Source organism: Ovis canadensis, chromosome 1 (genome assembly GCF_042477335.2).
Source record: "Ovis canadensis isolate MfBH-ARS-UI-01 breed Bighorn chromosome 1, ARS-UI_OviCan_v2, whole genome shotgun sequence".
NCBI lineage: Eukaryota > Metazoa > Chordata > Mammalia > Artiodactyla > Bovidae > Ovis > Ovis canadensis.
This window is the reverse complement of record NC_091245.1, coordinates 169,348,443-169,369,375: the sequence shown is the minus strand read 5'-3', so window position 1 is coordinate 169,369,375 and position 20,933 is coordinate 169,348,443. Positions and strand designations below refer to the sequence as shown.

Below are 20,933 nucleotides of genomic sequence, written 5' to 3'. Positions count from 1 at the left end.
TTCCGCAATTCGAGAGGGCACCTGTGGCCTACATGAACAGAGCAAGTCCCATGCTGGGGCTTTATTGGCTTTCTGTGTAAACCAAGGAATATCAGCCTCTTTCTCTCCTCTATTTTCTTAACTGCAATATTCTTTCTTTATCTCTCTATATATCTCTAAATAAATCTCAGTCACCGACGCCGTCACACTTCGGATACCCTGGATCCAACTGGGGCTGGACCCTGGTAGTGAAGAAATCTGAGCACCGAAGAATTGATGCTTTTGAACTGTGGTGTTGGAGAAGACTCTTGAGAGTCCCTTGGACTGCAAGGAGATCCAACCAGTCCATTCTAAAGGAGATCAGCCCTGGATGTTCTTTGGAAGGAATGAAAACTGAAACTCCAGTACTTTGACCACTTTGTGCAAAGAGTTGACTCATTGGAAAAGACTCTGATGCTGGGAGGGACTGGGGGCAGGAGGAGAAGGGGACGACAGAGGATGAGATGGCTGGATGGACCGACTCGATGGACATGAGTCTGAGTGAACTCCGGGAGTTGGTGATGGACAGGGAGGCCTGGTGTGCTGCGATTCATGGGGGTCACAAAGAGTCAGACATGACTGAGCGACTGAACTGAACTGAACAATACAAAGCCTTCTCTTATTCCTTTCTCAACTTTGAACCAGTCCATTGTTCCAGGTCCAGTTCTGTTGCTTCTTGACCTACATAACAGGTTTCTCAGGAAACAGAGAAGATGGTCTGGTATTCCCATCTCTAAGAATTTTCCAATTTGTTGTGATCCACACAGTCAAAGGCTTTAGCATAGTCAATGAAGCAGAAGTAGATGTTTTTCTGGAATTCCCTTGCTTTCTCTATGATCCAAGAAGTGTGGGCAATTTGATCTCTGGTTCTTCTGCCTATTCTATATCAAGATGTACATATGGAAGTCCTCGGTTCATCTACTGTTAGAAGCCTAGCTTGAAGGATTTTGAGCATAACCTTACTAACAAGCAGACTGAGGCAATTGTATGGTATTTTGATCACTGTTTGGCACTGGCTTTCTTTGGGACTGGAATGAAAACTGAACTTTTCCAGTCCTGTGGCCACTGCTGAGTTTTCCAAATTTGTTGACATATTGAGTGCGGCACTTTAACAGCATCATCTTTTAGGATTTGAACTAGCTCAGCTGGTATTCTATCACCTCCATTAGCTCTGTCTGTAGTAATACTTCCAAAAGCCCACTTTTGACTTCACACTCACTTCACTAGGTGAGTGACCACACCATTGCAGTTATCCAGGTCGTTAAGATCTTTTTTGTATAGTTCTTTTGTGTATTCTTGCCATCTCTTCTTAATCTCTTCTGCTTCTGTTAGGTACTTACCATTTCTGTCCTTTATTTTGCCCATCCTTCCATGGAATATTCCCATGATCTCTCCAATTTTCTTGAAGAGATCTCTAGTTTTTCCCATTCTACTGTTTTCCTCTGCTTCTTTGCACTGTTCATTTAAGAAGACCTTCCTATTGTTCCTTGTGCAAAGCCACAACCACTTCCTGGCTGAACTCTAAGACCTGTCAGGTGCAAGCAAACCATCTAAAGCTCCTCCCACTGGCCATCCCACTGGACAACTGGGGACATCACAGGATCACAGGGTACCCATCCAAGCCAGGGTACCCTGCTCCTACTGATTCATGGTTTCTTTCGTTCTAAAAACCCCTCAAAAGCCTCACTAGTGACTGAATCTAGTGAGCTAGACAACCAGGGCTGTGGAACAGAGGGTCAGAAGTGTTGGTGATCAGAGCCTCCAGAAGTGACAGATGTGAGTGTGTAAGGGATACAGTATACTGGGGGTACCATGTTTACTGACATCTCAACTGTGGGATTGAGGGCCTGGCCGATAAAAGGCAAGCAATTTCCATTCATGATGTTTCACATTTGCATCATCTAAAATTAGGAACTCACTGGGTTGAAGTAAATCGAATACAGTTCTTCATTAGGAAAAGATGGGGATTGCTTGTGGCAACTGACAGTGAACACCAGAAATACAGACTGGCAGGGTTCTGCCTGCATCTAGACCACAAGTTTTAGTTAGTCCACACAATTTTTTTTTAAGTTTTTAACAAGATGCCAATGTTTTGAAATCTGGAGATGCACATTCAAAAATTAAGACTTCAGGTTTTTGATGGAAAAAAAAAACTTTTGACCTGGCTGTGTTGGGTCCACATTGTTGCCTATCAACCATGTGTAGGGACTGAGGGGCTGCCGCCTTTCGCCGGTCCCTGCTCTGCAGTTCCTTCCCACCACTTACACAAGGTGCGTGTATGGCCGATACTCACACTGCTAGGTTCAGGTGTATTCTACACCTCATCCCTGTGGCATTAGTGTTTGCACTCTCTGCTTTGTGGGATACTACATACATGCTTTCAATAGCTAAAAGGACCTCATCTTCCCTCTGCACTTGATCTTAGCCAAAAGGCCAAGAAGTGACCACCTTCCAATATATAAGCTCCTTAATAATATTCATCCTTGGGACTTCCCTGGCTGGTCCAGTGGCTAAGACTCTGTGCTCCCAATGCAAGGGGCCCAGGATCAATCCCCGGTCAGAGAACTAGATCCCACATGCCACAGCTAAGAGTTCACATGCCTCAACTAAGACCCGACAAAGCCAAATAAATTTTTAAAAAATAATAATGTTTATCCTTCTTTTATACAAGTGACTATAGCTCATTATAACTATTCTGCAAAAAACAAAACACATATATTTCATCTTCTAAATTTCATTCTTTTACTTTTAATACTATCCTGTACCAATGGATCAGAATCACCTGGAAGGTTTGTTAAAACACAAACTACGCCCAGTAGTAACCAGGGCAAATTAAAGGGGGGCTTTACCTCTTCAGTGAAACTACAGAGACTCAACACACTGAGCAGGAAAAACAACAAATCATCACATTCGCTCCTTTTACCTTTTATATTCCTGGGAATCACAGTCACCCAATCAGGTCCACTGGAGTTGATTGGCATTTTGATATTGACACCACTTGAAAGAGGAATAAAAAGAGTACAAGCTCAAATTTTTTTTTAATTTAAGGAATGAATTTATTTATTTAAATTTAGGAACATCTATTTTTCAACATGTATCTTTATTTGAAAATTTTTAAATAGATGGGATTTCAAAGAGCTTTCTAAAGAGGAAGTATCCTTATAAATATTATTTCATACAATTGATAATTAATAAATTAGGTATCTTATAATAAGCAGGTTATATGGACACAAACTGAATAAGAATTAAACTGGTTCTTAATTCTTCACTGCTTCACCTTTAGCTTGCAAACTCCAAAATGACAAATTCTGTTTGAATCAATCCCTTGGACTCAAGAGAATGGCTCACACTGATGACAATGTCTACTTTGCCACTACTTGGTTTTCAGGCTGCAAGACTATGGAGCATGAAGTCAGATTCCTTAAGCCTTGCCTAGAGCGGAATCCTAACTGGGGACTCATCCATCCCTCAAATGATCAATGTCAATCTTTCTCTTTTCCTTTTTAGTTAGCCTAATGCAAAATTTCAGATTTTTAACAGAGTAAAAATCCAAAAATTAAAATCTATATCAGGATTTTGTCAAATGTTTTGTTTTCAAAAACCTATGCCACCTCACACACTTTCCCAGCAAACTTACAAGTAAGTAGAATTTTTTAAAAGATTCTACTACAGATCTGGCGGGTTCTACTACATCAGCCAGCCTCATCCAAGATATGCAAGTAAAGGCAAGGACAGACATTATTTTATCCTTCTGGATTCATAGGTGTCTTCTGGTTTTAATAGTAGGATTTGGTGTTACGAACATTTAAAATTTTTACACTTAGTTCTCTGACCTTTTCCCCACTTTTTTCCCACATGGCATTTCAGTAAATTACAAGCTATGCTTCTTCCACTCTGCTAAGCCCCTAGGTAGACTGACAACACACTCCTCAAAGTGGGTAACTGAATACTCTTCACACAGAGGCAAAAAGTACACAGAAAGAAAATAATCTGTTCATGATGTGTGTAAATGCTAAATCTGACTCTGTGCGATTCTATAAACTGTAGCCCACCAGGCTCCTCTGTCCATGGGATTCTCCAGGCAAGAATACTAGTGTGGGTTGTCATGCCCTCCTTCAGGAGATGTTCCCAACCCAGGGATCAAACCTACATCTCTTATGTCTCCTGCATTGGTAGGTGGGTTCTTTATCACTAGTGCCACCTGGGGAGTCCTATTGATAAATAATGTGCCTAATTAAAGAGTAAAACTGAAAACCTTTTGTATTGAGCTACACACACACACACACAAAACCCCTAGGAAGACTAGTACAGTAAATATACTGGGAGTAGTGCGCCCTCTGCTGGGATTTTGAAAGCATGGCATGATTCTAGCAAACAATGTATTTAAACTTTTGTCACCAAAAGCTGACTATGGGAAAAACAAAAAACCAGAGCTTTATTTCAGAAGCTGCTGCAGACTACATGGACTTCCTAGGTGGCTCAGCAGTAAAGAATCTGCCTGCCAACGCAGGAGATAACAGGAGATGTGGGTTTGATTTTTGGTCGGGAAGATCTCCTGGAGGGCATGGCAATCAACTCCAGTATTCTTGCCCAGAGTCCCATGGACAGAGGAGCCTGGCAGGCTACAGTTCATGGAGTCACAAAATAGTTGGATACGACTTAGCAACTAAAACAACAACAACCATCTCTACAAGGGAATATTTTTAAAGTATATATATGATTTAAAAATAAAAAGCATTTTACATTCTTTCAAATAATTATACTTTCTGACTATGTAATTTTTTCTACCTTTTTTATTTCTTAAGAATGTTGTTTTATTTTAGGCACTAGTGATAAAGAACCAGTCTGCCAATGCAGGAGATGTAAGAGACTTGAGTTTGATCCCTGGGTCGGGAAGATCTCCTGGAGGAGGGCATGGCAACCCATGCCAGTATTCTTGCCTGGAGAATCCCACGGACAGAGGAGCCTGGGGGCTACAGTCCTGTCTATAGGGTCACAAAAAAGTCAGACATGACTGAAGCAACAGAGCATGCACACACGCACGCATATAATGTTGAAGAAAATGGAGATTTTACCTCATACTGGTTCTATATACTTCCTTCTGCATATTATGCCATATATTGATCATTATACTGAAAAAGTTTTATACCTATGTTCAAAAATAGGAATATATGCTCAATAATGCAAAAATTTCAATAGCTATTAACTTGAAAAATACAATTCGTTGTGGTATTCCTGGTTTCCCATCAGTTCAGTTCAGTTCAGTAGTTCAGTTGTGTCCAGCTCTTTTTGACTCCATGGACTGCAGCACACCAGGCTTCCCTGTTCATCGCCAACTCCTGGAACTTGCTCAAACTCATGTTCATTGAGTCGGTGATACCATCCAAACATCTCATCCTCGGTCATGCCTTTCTCCTCCTGCCTTCAATCTTCATGCTTATCATTAAATCAATCTAGCAATGTTACCATATTCCTACCTTTTCCTATCAATAAGTGTTTATATGATTTTAACAACTAATAATGTGACACTTAAGACTTTTTCAGTTTCTGAGACATGAAGCTAAAGCATTAGCTTGACTGTAAGACCTCTAGGATCCCTGTTCTTAGATAATTTTTTTATCTGTTCTGTGAATAAGTGATCTTGCTTATACAGCTACAGACATGCTATGTAGTTCTGAAGTAAAAGATGTTAAGGTAAAAGAACAAAAAGTTAAGGCATTTAATTTGAACTGAAATAAGCATGTGTGTGTGTGTGTGCATATTAGTCGCCCAGTCATGTCCTACTCTTTGCAATCCCATGGACTGTAGCCCACCAGGCCCCTCTGTCCATGTGATTCTCCAGGCAAGAATACTGGAGTGGGTAGCCATCCTCTTCACCAGAGGATCTTCCCAACCCAGGGATTGAACCCATGTCTCCTGCATTGCAGGCAGATTTCTTACCATCTGAGCCACCAAGGAAATCCCTGAAATAAACATACTAATCACAAAGTATAAATCTTTGTTTATCTTCTTACCACCTCTCCTGAACTGGCAAGTTTGGAGAGATGTAAGAAGCACATAACCAAAATAAAGTCTCCTAAGTGGGACAAAGACAACGGAAAGGGACTCCTCAATCCCCACCTAGGACAAGCAGCACATACCTCTGGAAGAAAGCATTCTCTGTAGCAGTTAGGAGGCCCTTCAGGTATCCGCCTTTGAAATGGTTAATTCTGCTACTGCAAGGGAGCTTCTTTGGTTTGAAGCAGAACCAGGGTTCTCCAGTGTAGAGGTCTGTGAAGTTGCACAGGGGAAGACTCCCTGGAAGACACACGTTACACTCTGTAGTTTCAGAAATCCTCCCTGACCGGAAGAGGCTCTTGAAATAGACCCTATCTGGTTTCTTTTCCTGCAGGTACTGAAGAACTCGGATCCCTTCACTGGGGTGGACCAGAGATATGGACACTTTAACTTGACCTGGCCAGAGCAGAGTAAAAAAGACCTTGTAAAATCCATTCTGGTAGTCCACCACTCTGCCCACGGCCCCCGCCTGTAGCTTAGGGGAGTGGATTCTGGCCTGCAGGTAGTCTCCACCATATTTCTTGGGCTTTCTCTGAAAATCCTGCACATGAACCAGCACCTCTAGCTGGCTTCCCACCCTGAAGAAGGCTGCAGAGTTCAAGATGACAAAATAGCTGGAAGAAGGATCAGTGCTCTTCAAAAAGGGGACTGGGCCCACGTCAGGCTCCTGCCACTGCAGGGCAGCCAACAAGGAGTCCTCCTCCAGGCGCTCCCGGCTGGACAGAATCTGGCGCTCATAGCCGCAGTAAGGATTCCGGCTGATTCTTATCACCTGGGAAGAAACAAACTGTCCACCACTGTCTATGAATGTGGCTGAAGCGGTCTCATGGTCCAAGTACTGAAGAGAAAGACAAACAACAGAAATCATAGCTATGACAAATCTTCTTACGTCAACCAAATAAATCCCTGCTTCAGTTTAAGTTTTAATAAAACTTACTTGGAAAAAGAAAAAAAGCTTTATTGGGATGATATTGTTTCAAAAAACCACAGTTCACCAATTTTATAAGGGTCTCACAGCAAATATCAGAGAAAAATCCCTTTGGTGCTTCCAGAAGGAGAAGGGGGAAAGGAATCATTCTGAAGTACAGTAGTTCTCTATCCTCAGGGGATATGTCCAAGACCCCCAGTGGATGCCTGAAACTGTGGGTAATACCAAACTCCGTATATACTGCTTTTTCCTATACATATATACCTTTGATAAAGTTTAATTTATAAATTAGGCACAGTAAGAGTGGGTAGCTATTCCCTTCTCCAGTAGATCTTCCCAAACCAGGGATTGAACCTGGGTCTCCCACATTGCAGGCACATTCTTTACCATCTGAGTCCCTATGGAAGCTCTAAACAACAATAACTAATATAATAATAATAAAACTAAATTATAAAACTAATAATTATAATAATTTGCTGTAATAACAGTTATATGAATGCAGTCTCTCTCTCTCAAAATATCTGATCATGGTGTCCTTGTCCGTCTTCTCATGATGAGGTAAAAGGTTAAAATGCCTACATGATGAGATGAGGTGAGGTGAAGGACAAAAGCACTGTGATGCAGCATCAGGCCACTACTGACCTTCTGACGATAATAATGTCAGAAGGAGGACCATCTGCTTCAGGTGACCCTGTATTGAGCCACGATGATGTCAGTGGTTGAGGATCCTGAGTGGGAGAGAGCAGGATGGCACAACAGCTGATCGTGCAACTCAGGACAATGCACAATTTCATATGGGTAAGTTTGTTTATTTCTGGAATTTTTGCATTTAATATTTTCAGATTACAGTTAACCAGGGGTAACTGAAACCATAGAAAGTGACACTGTGGATGGGGGACTACTGGGTGTCAGAGTATTCTATTCTTTTTCTTTAAACAAGGCCTGCCCTCAAGAGAAACTATTTTACCACAACCTAACCTGCTGGGGTTTTACCAGAGCCCAACCAAACTGAGGTAAAGGACATACCCAACACCAGTCCATTCTATACATTCCATCCAATTTAAGAGTTGCAGGGGTGAGACTAAGAAACAGCTCTGAGGTTCACAGACTCATTAAAGGGCTGAGGATCACAGGATTATAACATGCTTCACCTCCCCCACATTTCACCTCCACATCATGAAAAGTATACTTACTAGAGTTCCATTTAGGCAGTACCTCATGTCCGGCTTTCAGCAAAAAATTACAAGACATAATAAAAGGGAAAAAACCCACAGTTTGAAAACACAGATCAAGCATCAGAACAAGACTGAGAAATGGCAAGAATGTTGGAATAATCAGACAATGAATTTGAAACAACTATGATTAATATGCTAAGGGGCTCTAATAGAAAAAGAAACAATGTGCAAGAAATAATGGACAATGTAAAGAAAGAGGTGAAAATTCCAAGAAGGAATCAAAAAAAAAAAAAAAAAAGCCAGACAGAGCAGTGAGGATTTTTAAGTAAGGAAACATACTCTAGCTGAAATCATAATGATTGGAAGACATTCTTATACATTTGTCCAAACTGATAGAATGTATAACACAAAGAGTGAATCCAAAAGATATTAAGAAGAGGTGGCAAGAATACACTGAAGAACTGTACAAAAAAGATCTTCATGACCCAGATAATCATGATGGTGTGATCACTCACCTAGAGCCAGACATCCTAGAATACAAAGTCAAGTGGGCCTTAGGAAGCATCACTATGAACAAAGCTAGTGGAGGTGATGGAATTCCAGTTGAGCTATTTCAAATCCTAAAAGATGATGCTGTGAAAGTGCTGCACTCAATATGTCAGCAAATTTGGAAAACTCAGCAGTGGCCACAGGACTGGAAAAGGTGAGTTTTCATTCCAATCCCAAAGAAAGGAAATGCCAAAGAATGCTCAAACTACCACACAATTGCACTCATCTCACACACCAGTAAAGTAATGCTCAAAATTCTCCAAGCCAGGCTTCAACAGTACAGGAACTGTGAACTTCCAGATGTTCAAGCTGGATTTAGAAAAGGAGAGGAACCAGAGATCAAATTGCCAACATCTGCTGGATCACTGACAAAGCAAAAGAGTTCCAGAAAAACATATACTTCTGCTTTATTGACTACATCAAGGCCTTTGACTGTGTGGATCACAACAAACTGTGGAAAATTCTTCAAGAGATGGAAATACCAGACCACCTGACCTGCCTCCTGAGAAATCTGTATGCAGGTCAGGAAGCAACAGTTAGAACTGGACATGGAACAGACTGGTTCCAAATTGGGAAAGGAGTACGTTAAGGCTGTATATTGTCACCCTGCTTATTTAACTTCTATGCAGAGTGCATCATGAGAAATGCTGGGGTGGATGAAACACAAGCTGGAATCAAGATTGCCAGGAGAACTATCAATAACCTCAGATATGCAGATGACACCACCCTTATGGCAGAAAGTGAAGAGGAGCTAAAAAGCCTCTTGATGAAAGTGAAAGAGGAGAGTGAATAAGTTGGCTTAAAACTCAACCTTCAGAAAACTAAGATCATGGCATCTGGCCCCATCACTTCATGGCAAATAGATGGGGAAGCAATGGAAACAGTGTCAGACTATATTTTTTGGGGTTCAAAATCACTGAAGATGGTGACTGCAGCCATGAAACTCAAAGAGGCTTGCTCCTTAGAAGAAAAGTTATGACCAACCTAGACAGCATATTAAAAAGCAGAGATATTACTTTGCCAACAAAGGTCCACCTAGTCAAAACTATGGTTTTTCCAGCGGTCATGTATGGATGTGAGAGTTGGACTATAAAGAAAACTGAGCACCACAGAATTAGTGCTTTTGAAGTGTGGTGTTGGAGAAGACTCTTGAGATTCCCTTGGACTGCAAGGAGATCCAACCAGTCCATTCTAAAGGAGATCAGTCCTGGGTGTTCATCGGAGGGACTGATGTTGAAGCTGAAACTCCAATACTTTGGACACCTGATGCGAAGAACTGACTCATTTGAAAAGACCCTGATGCTGGGAAAGATTGAAGACAGGAGGATAAGGGGATGACAGAGGATGAGATGGTTGGATGGTATCACCGACTCAGTGGACCTGAGTTTGAGTAAGCTCCAGGAGTTGGTGATGGACAGGGAGGCCTGGCGTGCTGCAGTCCATGGGGTCACAGAGTCAGACATGGCTGAGTGACTGAACTGAACTTAAGAGTGAATCCTAAAATAAACTATGGACCTTGGGTGATTATGATGTCAGTGTAGGTTCACCCTTGGTTAAAATTTAAAAAGAAGTGCCATTCCAGTGAGAGATGATAATAATAGGGTAGGCCATGCATACCCAAAGACAGGGTGTATGGCAAGTACCTGTAATCTTCCTGCAGTGTAAGCCCCAAGAGTTGTATTTTTTTTTTTTGTAATGGAAGTGTCTGACTTCAATTTTGATTGTCAAGACATTCACATGACGAGATATAAAGAGCCACGGTCTTCCCGTGCCCCCACAGCTTGTTTTAGGGATCCTGGTTGACTGAGACAAATGGCCCTCTGGGCCACTTGTTTTTCTCTTCCCATGCTTTAAATTCCTATTCATGTTTTAAGTTCACCGATAAAGAATAAACCCATGAAACTCCAGGTGCCCACCCTTGAGCCCAGTAAAAACAACCTCAGGCCCATGCTCTCTCTTTTTTTCTCTACCATGACCTAGGTGTGTGGCCCCAGGCATACCATGTATCCTCCAGGACCTAAGAGTAATACTCCTTCCTCCTTTTCCCCCCCAGTTTCCTGATGGTTAATGCTTAGGGCATCCTGTAATCACAAGAGCCACAAGGGCCAGTTCAGTCACAACACTGGTTATTGACAGGCTGATCCAGATATAAAACACTCCCTCTCAACTTTGTTGTAAATATAAAACTTTTCTTTGAAAAATAGAAGTTAAAAGAAATTCAAGGGAATTACCTGGATGTCCAATGGTCATGACTCCACACTTTCACTGCTGAAGGCCCTGGTTCAATCCTAGTTGGGGAACTAAGATTCAAGAAGACACACAGCAAGGCCCTCCCCTCAATAAAAAAAAAAAAAGAAAGAAAGAAAAAAAGAAAGAAAAGCACATACTGAAAAAAAAAAGAAAAGAAATAAATCAAGATAGTAAAACCACTGTAATAGAAATGAAGGATGTCTTTGAAAGGCTCACTAGTAGAATGGACACAGCTAAGGAGAGAATCTCTGAATTTGAGGAAATGTCAATAGGAACTTCCAAAGCTAAAAAGCAAAGAGGAAAAAAAAATAATTTAAAATGAAAACAGAATATTCAAAAGCTGTGGAATATACCAAATAAGAATATTAAAAGGATCAGAAAAACATAACAGAAGAAATATTTGCAATAATAATGACTGAAAATTTCCCCAAATTAAAGTCAGACACCCTTTTGGATCCACTATCTGCCTTGGAACCACCACCAAGATGCAGATTTTCATGAAGACCCTGACAGTGAAGACCATCACTCTTGAGGTCAAGCCCTCGGATACAATAGTAAATGTAAAGGCCAAGATCCAGGATAAGGAAGGAATTCTTCTTGACCACCAAAGACTGATCTTTGCTGGCAAGCAACTGGAAGATGGATGTACTTTGTCTGACTACAACATTCAAAAGGAGCCCACTCTTCCTCTTGTGTTGAGACTTTGTGGTAGCACTAAGAAAAGGAGGAAGTCTTAAACCACTCACAAGAAGAATAAGAGTAAGAGAAAGAAGGTTAAGCTGGCTGTTCTGAAATACCATAATGTGGATGAGAATGGCAAAATCAGTCACCTTCTCCAGGAGTGTCCCTTGATGAATGTGGTGCTGCAGTTCTTATGGCCAGTCATTTTGACAGACATTATTGTGGCAAATGTTGTCTGACCTACTGAAGACAAGTGATGGTATACTGGTTAATAAAGACATGAGCCAATGTTTAAAAAAAAAAAAAAAAAGAAAAAGTGAGCTACCAAACCAACGATCCAGAAAGCTCAGAGAACATAAAGCAGGATAAATACAAAATATAACTATATCCAAGCATTCTGCATTCAAACTGTAGAAAATCAAAGATAAAATATCTTGAAAGAAACCAAAAGGGAAAAAAAACCATCTTACTTTTAGCAAAGCAAATATAAAAATTACATGTAACTTCTCAGAAACCATGCAAGCAAGAAGAGGGTAGAGCAAAATACTTCACACATTGAAAGAAAAAAGTCATCAACATAGAATTTTGTACCCAGAAAAATTATCCTTCAAAAGTGAAAGAGAAAGTCTTTTTCAGACAAACAAAAATTAAGAGAATCTGTTGCCAGTAGACTTGTCTAGCAAGAAATGTTAAAAGAAGGGCTTCAGAGATAAGGAAATTATATTGGTCAGAAACTCAGATGTACACAAAGAGGGGAAGAGCATCAGAGAAGGAATAACTGAAGGTAAAATAAAAAACTTCTATTTTCTTATTTTTAACTCTAACAGATAACAATTTTCTTCAAAATAATAACAGCAACAGTGTATTTTACCATGTACACTTGTATGTGTGTGTGTGTGTGTGCTTATTTACAAGTGAAATGAATGACAGCAATTATACAAGGGACAGGAGGGAGGAATTAATAATATTTTATTATTAATCCAAAATCACTGCCAATGGTGACTACAGCCATGAAATTAAAAGATGCTTACTCCTTGGAAGAAAAGTTATGACCAACCTAGATAGCATATTGAAAAGCAGAGATATTACTTTGCCAACAAAGGTCCATCTAGTCAAGGCTATGGTTTTTCCAGTGGTCATGTATGGATGTGAGAGTTGGACTGTGAAGAAGGCTGAGCGCCAAAGAATTGATGCTTTTGAACTGTGGTGTTGGAGAAGACTCTTGAGAGTCCCTTGGACTGCAAGGAGATCCAACCAGTCCATTCTAAAGGAGATCAGCCCTGGGTGTTCTTTGGAAGGAATGATGCTAAAGCTGAAACTCCAGTACTTTGGCCACCTCACCCGAAGAGTTGACTCATTGGAAAAGACTCTGATGCTGGGAGGGATTGGGGGTAGGAGGAAAAGGGGATGACAGAGGATGAGAAGGCTGGATGGCATCACCGACTCGATGGACGTGAGTATGAGTGAACTCTGGGAGTTGGTGATGGACAGAGAGGCCTGGCATGCTGTGATTCATGGGGTCGCAAGGAGTCGGACATGACTGAGTGACTGAACTGAACTGAACTACCCATGAAGCAGTACAGTGTTATTTGATAGTGGACTTGGACTAGTTATAAGTGCATATTGCAAACTCTAATGCAACCACTTAAAATGAGAAGCGTTATTGACACACTAAGAAAGGAGACAGAATAGAATCTATACAATGCTAAATTAAAACCACAAAAGTCAGAAAAAGAGCTGAAGATAAAAACAGGAACAAATAACAAGGACAATGAAGAGAAAACAGTAACAAATATGACAGCTTTTAATCCAACTATATCAATAATCACCTTAAACATCAATGATCTAAATACATCAACTAGGAGACAGAGATTATCAGACTTAACTATACATTGCTCTACAAGAAATCTACTTTAAATATAAAGACATATATAGATTAAAAGAAAGTTGATGGATACAGATATACCATGCTAGCACTAATCGAGAGATCAGAATAATTATATTAACCTCAGAGTAGAGTTCAGAACAAGGAAAGTCAGAGATAAACAAGGGTATTACAGAGTCTTCCTTGGTGGTACAGTGGGTAAGAATCTGCCTGCTAATGCAGCGAGCGTATCAATCCCTGATCCGGGAAGATTCCACATGCCACAGAATAACTAAAGCCTGTGCACCACTACTACTTGAAAGTCATACGCCTAGAGCCTGTGCTCCACAAAAGAAGCTACCAGTGAGAAGCCTGCACACAGAAATGAAGAGTAGGTCCTGCTCACCACAACTAGAGAAAGCTCACACACAGCAACAAAGACCCCATGCAACCAAAAAATAAATTTAAAAAAAAAGGGTATTTTATATAATAATAGAAAGGTCAATTCTCCAAGAAGACATAACAATCTTTAACATGTTGTACCTAACAAGAGAAAGTCAAAATATGTAGGGTAAACACTAATAGAACTGAAAGAAAAAATTGATGAATTCAGAGTTATAATTAAAGATTTCAATACCCCACTATCAGAAATGTATAGATCAGGGACTTCCCTGGTGGTTCAGTGGTTAAGACTCTGTACTTCCACTGCAGGGAACATGGGTTCCATCCCCTGGTTGGAGAACTAAGAACCCACATGCCACAGAGCATGACCAAAAACACAAACAAAAAATAGAAATGGATAGAGCCAATAAGCGGAAAGTCAGTAAAGACTTAGTTGAACTCAACAGCATCACCATCAACCAGATATGATGGACATCTATAAACTACTTATCCAACAACAGAAGACACATTCTTTTCAAGCTCACATGAAACATTCACCAAAATAGATCACATTCTGGGCCTATAAAATATACTATTAAAAAACTGAGAAGAATAGAAATCATACAATGTCTGCCTTCAGACTACAATGGGATTAAACAAGAAAGATGGACTTGATAACAGAAAGATAGCTGGAAAATTCCAAAATACCCAGAGATTAAACAACACATTTCTAAATAACACAAGGATCAAAGAAGAACTATCAATAAAAAGTTAAAACCTTTTTAACTAAAATAAAATGAAAAAACAACTTTTCAATATTTGTGGATGCAGTGAAAGTAGGCCTTAGAGGGAAGTTTACAGCACTGAACACACATTATTAGAAATGAAGATCTAAAATCAGACACTTAGACAGCCACCTTAGGAAGCTAGAAAAGCAAAGCAACTCCAAAGCAAGCAGGAGAAAAGAAATTACGAATGAGGGTAGAGATCAAGGAAACTGAAAACAGGTAATCAACAGAGAAAAGACAATGGGACCAAAAGCCAGTTTCTTGAAAAGATCAATAAAATGGATAAGCCTGAAGTAAGGCTAAGGAAAAAAGACAGGACACAAATCGTTATTATCATTACTAAAGATCCCATACACATTAGAAGGATAATCAAGTAATACTATAAACAACTCTACACTCACAAATTTGATAACTGAGATGAAAGTTGTGTCTTTCCTTGAAAGACACAATCTGCTAAAATTCATGCAAGAAGAAACAAATAATCGGAACAGGCTTATAATCTCTAAAAAAGAAACTGGATCAATAATTAATGACCTTTCAAAATAGACACTGCAGACCCAGGTGGGGTTCACTGATAAATTCCATCAAATATTTAAGAAAGAAATTGTAGCCATTCTCTACAGTCTAGGTCAGAATACAGAAGCAGAGGGAGTACTTCCTAACTCTTTTCAGCATTACCCTAACACAAAAACTAGACAAAGATGCTATAAGAAAACTACAAATTTCCTCATAAACATAGATGCAAAATCATCAACAAAATATTAACAAATAAAATCCAACAATAGGTACAATGAATTATACACCATGACCAAGTAGGATTTATCCCAAGTATACATGAAAGTACTTTAATAGAACTCCAGTGCTTCCGAAAGACCATGATTTACACTCTCTTAGAAATGGTTCTTAATCTTCACTTTGGCGTTCCTGCTTAGAAGACAAGACCTTAAAAGCACTTCAGTCTTTTCTAGCTTGGACATTAATTGTTATTTATATTGTGACATTTTGCTCTACATACTGTACAATACAATGGCTTTCTAATATTTTGTATCTCAAAATTTTATACTCTGTCTCTAAACTTCAGATGTTTAAACTGTTTTCTTATTAGTGAACAGATCTGCCTGTTTAACAATACAGTTTTATACCCAAAAAAAGACCTCATGTTAGAGCTTTGTAAAATTTCAGAGATAAAGAAAAAAGTTCTTGTCTTCCAGAAAGAAGAACATTACCAATAAATATTTCTAAATTAAAAAAAAAATTAGATTGGCATTAGCCTTGTCTTTTACCCCACAGGATACTAGAAGACAGTGGAGCAAAGTTGTAAGGTTCTAAGGGAAAAGGATTTTGAATACAGCATTCTAAACCCAAATAACGTATGTAAGAATTAAAGATTTTAAAATTAAAAAAATAAATAAATTTAAAAAAATAAAAAATAAAAAAAAAATAAAACCAAAAAAAAAAAATCAAAAAAGAAGTTAAAATAAAGACCATTTCAGACATGTAAGCTTAGTTCCCATGTGCCCTTTCAGAAAAACATTATTTGAAGATTTAATCCAGTAAATTGGAAAGAAAAATCCAAGGAAGTGAAAGACATGAGCCAGGAATTTAATGGAAAGCAAACTCAGAACAACAGCTGGGCAACAGGTCAAGACAATAATCAGTGAACATTGAAACAGAAAGATAGAGGGCTCGGAGCGGGGAAAGAAAATGCCTTAAAGAAGCAAATGGATTCAACAAATTATATGAAGGAAGATCCTCATGATATGCTATAGAGGTGGTATCTTCTCTTATCAGGAAAAAAAAAAAGGCAATTAGCACTCCAGAGACAGTAAGAAGAGGTATAAGAAAGTCATGGTTAAAATGTGAAGCAAATTAAAATGCATGATTAAGCAATTGATGTACTGTGTAAAAAGGATCCATTTGACCTTGATGCTTGGGACAGTCTCCATCAAGAGATAAAGGTTTGGTTTCAAAGGACCATGTTCTATACTGAGTAACATCTACATGATCATAATAACACCATATTTGTTTTAAGAACAAGAATCAATCCATAAAGAGTGTATGACAGCTGCTGCTACTGCTGCTAAGTCGCTTCAGTCGTGTCCGACTCTGTGCGACCCCATAGACGGCAGCCCACCAGGCTCCGCCATCCCTGGGATTCTCCAGGCAAGAATACTGGAGTGGGTTGCCATTTCCTTCTCCAATGCATGAAAGTGAAAAGTGAAAGGGAAGTTGCTCAGTCGTGCCCGACTCTTAGTGACCCCATGGACTAAAGCCTACCTACCAGGCTCCTCCATCCATGGGATTTTCCAGGCAAAAGTACAGAAGCGGGGTGCCATTGCCTTCTCTGAATACGATAGCTAACAGAAGTCAAAGGTAGCATAATGTAGAAGTGCTCTCTTCACTTAAAGGAGGGAATTAAGATATACTATCTAACACTATTTGGGAAAGAAAAGGCCTAAGTACATTATTTAATACACAGAAAAACTATATATTTTACAAATTTTAGAAAGAGAGTGACAGAAAGCGTGAATCAGCAGAAGACCTCATCTTTCATTATCTTTAACAGGGACAGCAACATCAACCAACAGCTACTAAGCACCTAAGTGCCAGGTACTCTTTTCTAAAGACTTATCTTTTAATACAATGTTTAAATTATCCCATGAGGTAAGTCTTATTATTAGGCCATCTGATAGACAAGGAAATTGAAGCAAAGAATGGCTTGATAATTTGCCCAAGGTCACACAGGTTATAAACAGCAAACCTGGACTAGAACCCAAGCAATCTGACTGCAGTCTGTGTTTTTATTTAACCTCCCATGCTGCACTGCCTGATGTAGAAAGGCCAGCAGGTAGTGTAAAGCTGACAAATCAAGATATAACTATGCAGTGTGTAATCAGTGCTAACCACCCACACAATTACAAGCAGTTACATCCAAGAAATTACACTGACTCTGAAGACTAGGGAGGAATTTCAATTATGTACTTAAGTACTTACGTACTCCCTATTCTTTCGAGTGTTTTATACTTTTCATTAATTATTTTCCTAATAAATAGAAGGTGGTTGAACAAATGGACAGGGAAAATAATTATGTACCTCCAATATTGTGATTTATAAGGAATATACATTTGGTCTTCATCTACAGTTCCTGGCTCACAGCCCCCAAAATCCTTAGAATTTTAATGATAAGAGAAATGGGAACATTTTTTGCTATAATATTTGGTTTTGTGTCCTCAGTTCCTAAAAACACTTTAGAGTCATAAAAAGGAAATGTGTGTCCTGTTACTCCTAACGAGTTCCTTTCCATCACAAGTGGGCTCATGTTATTGAGGTGGCTTTTGGAAAATACCTCAGGATGGGAACTGGTTGTCAGAACTGACTGTGATAAGAGGGTTGGAACTTTCAGTTCCACCCTGGACCTCCAATAGAGGGAGTGTGGCTGGAGGATGAATCAGTCACAAATGAATCAAACATGCCTATGGAAGGAAGCTTCACAAAAACCCAAAAGGATGGGGTCTGGAGAGCTTCCAGGTTAGTGAACACTTGGAGATTCAAGGAGAATGGCACATTCAGACCAAGATGGCATCTTTAGGCCCTTCCCATACACTTTGCCCTGTATATCTCTTCCTCTGACTGTTTCTGAATTACAGTTTTTTATAACAGACCAGAAATCTTTTTCTGTTCTATTTTTAAGTTTAATTGAGGTATAATTCACATACCACACAATTCACCTATTTAAGTGAACAATTCATGAAATTTTGTATATTCATAAATTGGACAGTCATCACCACAGTTATAGTATTTTCATACCCCCAAAAGAAACTCTGTTCACATTAGTGGTCAATCCACATTTTCACAAACCTATTCTCCCAACCTAGTCCTAGGTAACTACTCATCTACTTTAGTAGACCAGTAATCCTGTAAGTAAAATGAGTAAAATGTTTCTCGGAAACTAGTCAACTACATGTAAAAGAATGAAACTAGAACACTTTCTAGCACCATACACAAAAATAAACTCAAAATGGATTAAAGACCTAAATGTAAGACCAGAAACAATAAACTCTTAGAGGAAAATATAGGCAGAACACTCTCTGACATAAATCATAGCAAGATCCTCAATGACCCACCACCCAGAGTAATGGAAATAAAAACAAAAATAAATAAATGGGACCTTATTAAACTTAAAAGTTTTTGCACAATGAAGGAAACTATAAGCAAGGTGAAAACGCAGCCTTCAGAATGGGAAAAAGTAACAGGAAACAAAACAACTAGCAAAGAATTAATTTTCAAAATATACAAGCAGCTCATGCAGCTCAGTACTAGAAAAACGAACAACCCAATCAAAAAGTGGGCCAAAGAACTAAACAGACATTTCTCCAAAGAAGATATACAGATGGCTAATAAACACATGAAAAGATGCTCAACATCACTGATTATTAGAGAAATGCAAATCAAAACCACAAAGAGTATCATCTCACGCCAGTCAGAATGGCTACCATCAGAAAGTCTACAAACAATAAATGCTGAAGGGGATGTGGAGAAAAGGGAACCCTCTTACACTTCTGGTGCAAATGCAAACTGGTACAGACATTATAGACAACAGTGTGGAGATTCCTTAAAAAACTGGAAATAGAACTGCCATTTGACCCAGCAATCCCACTGCTGGGCATACACACTGAGGAAATAAAAACTGAAAGAGATGCATGCATCCCAATGTTCAGTGCAGCACAGTTTACAATAGCCACGACATGGAAGCAACCTAGATGTTCATCGGCAAATGAATGGATAAGCATGTTTTGGTACATATACCCAATGGAATATTACTCAGCTATAAAAAAGAATGGATTTGAGTCAGTTCTAATGAGGTGGATGAAACTGGAGCCTATTATAAAGAGTGAAGTAAGTCAGAAAGAGAAACACCAATACAATGGTGAATGGAATTGTTTCCTTAATTTCTTTTTCTACTTTCTCATTATTCGTGTATAGGAATGCAAGGGATTTCTGTGTGTTGATTTTATATCCTGCAACTTTACTATATTCATTGATTAGCTCTAGTAAATTTCTGGTGGAGTCTTTAGGGTTTTCCATGTAGAGGATCATGTCATCTGCAAACAGTGAGAGTTTTACTTCTTCTTTTCCGATTTGGATTCCTTTTATTTCTTTTTCTGCTCTGATTGCTGTGGCCAAAACTTCCAGAACTATGTTGAATAGTAGCGGTGAAAGTGGACACCCTTGTCTTGTTCCTGACTTTAGGGGAAATGCTTTCAATTTTTCACCATTGAGGATAATGTTTGCTGTGGGTTTGTCATAGATAGCTTTTATTATGTTGAGGTATGTTCCTTCTATTCCTGCTTTCTGGAGAGTTTTTATCATAAATGGATGTTGAATTTTGTCAAAGGCCTTCTCTGCATCTATTGAGATAATCATATGGTTTTTATTTTTCAATTTGTTAATGTGGTGAATTACATTGATTGATTTGCGGATATAATGAGAAAGTAGAAAAAGAAATTAAGGAAACAATTCCATTCACCATTGCAACGAAAAGAATAAAATACTTAGGAATATATCTACCTAAAGAAACTAAAGACCTGTATATAGAAAACTATAAAACACTGATGAAAGAAATCAAAGAGGACACTAATAGATGGAGAAATATACCATGTTCATGGATTGGAAGAATCAATATAGTGAAAATGAGTATACTACCCAAAGCAATTTACAAATTCAATGCAATCCCTATCAAGCTACCAGCCACATTTTTCACAGAACTAGAACAAATAATTTCAAGATTTGTATGGATACAAAAAACCTCGAATAGCCAAAGCAATCTTGAGAAAGAAGAATGGAACTGGAGGAATCAACTTGCCTGACTTCAGGCTCTACTACAAAGCCACAGTCATCAAGACAGTATGGTACTGGCACAAAGACAGACATATAGATCAATGGAACAAAATAGAAAGCCCAGAGATAAATCCACACACATATGGACACCTTATCTTTGACAAAGGAGGCAAGAATATACAATGGAGTAAAGACAATCTGTTTAACAAGTGGTGCTGGGAAAACTGGTCAACCACTTGTAAAAGAATGAAACTAGATCACTTTCTAACACCGCACACAAAAATAAACTCAAAATGGATTAAAGATCTAAATGTAAGATCAGAAACTATAAAACTCCTAGAGGAGAACATAGGCAAAACACTCTCAGACATAAATCACAGCAGGATCCTCTATGATCCACCTCC

The 20,933-nt window shown here is 39.0% G+C and overlaps 1 protein-coding gene and 1 pseudogene across 6 annotated transcripts in view; one reads left to right on the top strand and one right to left on the bottom strand.

Moving 5' to 3' along the window:
- Positions 1–20,933, bottom strand: part of NXPE3 (neurexophilin and PC-esterase domain family member 3) — a 59,606-nt gene that overhangs the window by 17,424 nt on the left and 21,249 nt on the right. For all 6 annotated transcript variants that reach the window (XM_069552323.1, XM_069552352.1, XM_069552343.1 and 3 more), the window contains 2 exons: positions 6,159–6,913; positions 2,942–3,015 (listed from right to left, as the gene is read on the bottom strand). In XM_069552323.1, coding sequence (XP_069408424.1) covers positions 2,942–3,015; positions 6,159–6,913 — 829 coding nt within the window. The remainder of the gene's footprint in view (positions 1–2,941; positions 3,016–6,158; positions 6,914–20,933) is intronic.
- On the top strand, positions 11,463–11,905 carry LOC138419470 (ubiquitin-ribosomal protein eS31 fusion protein-like; annotated as a pseudogene).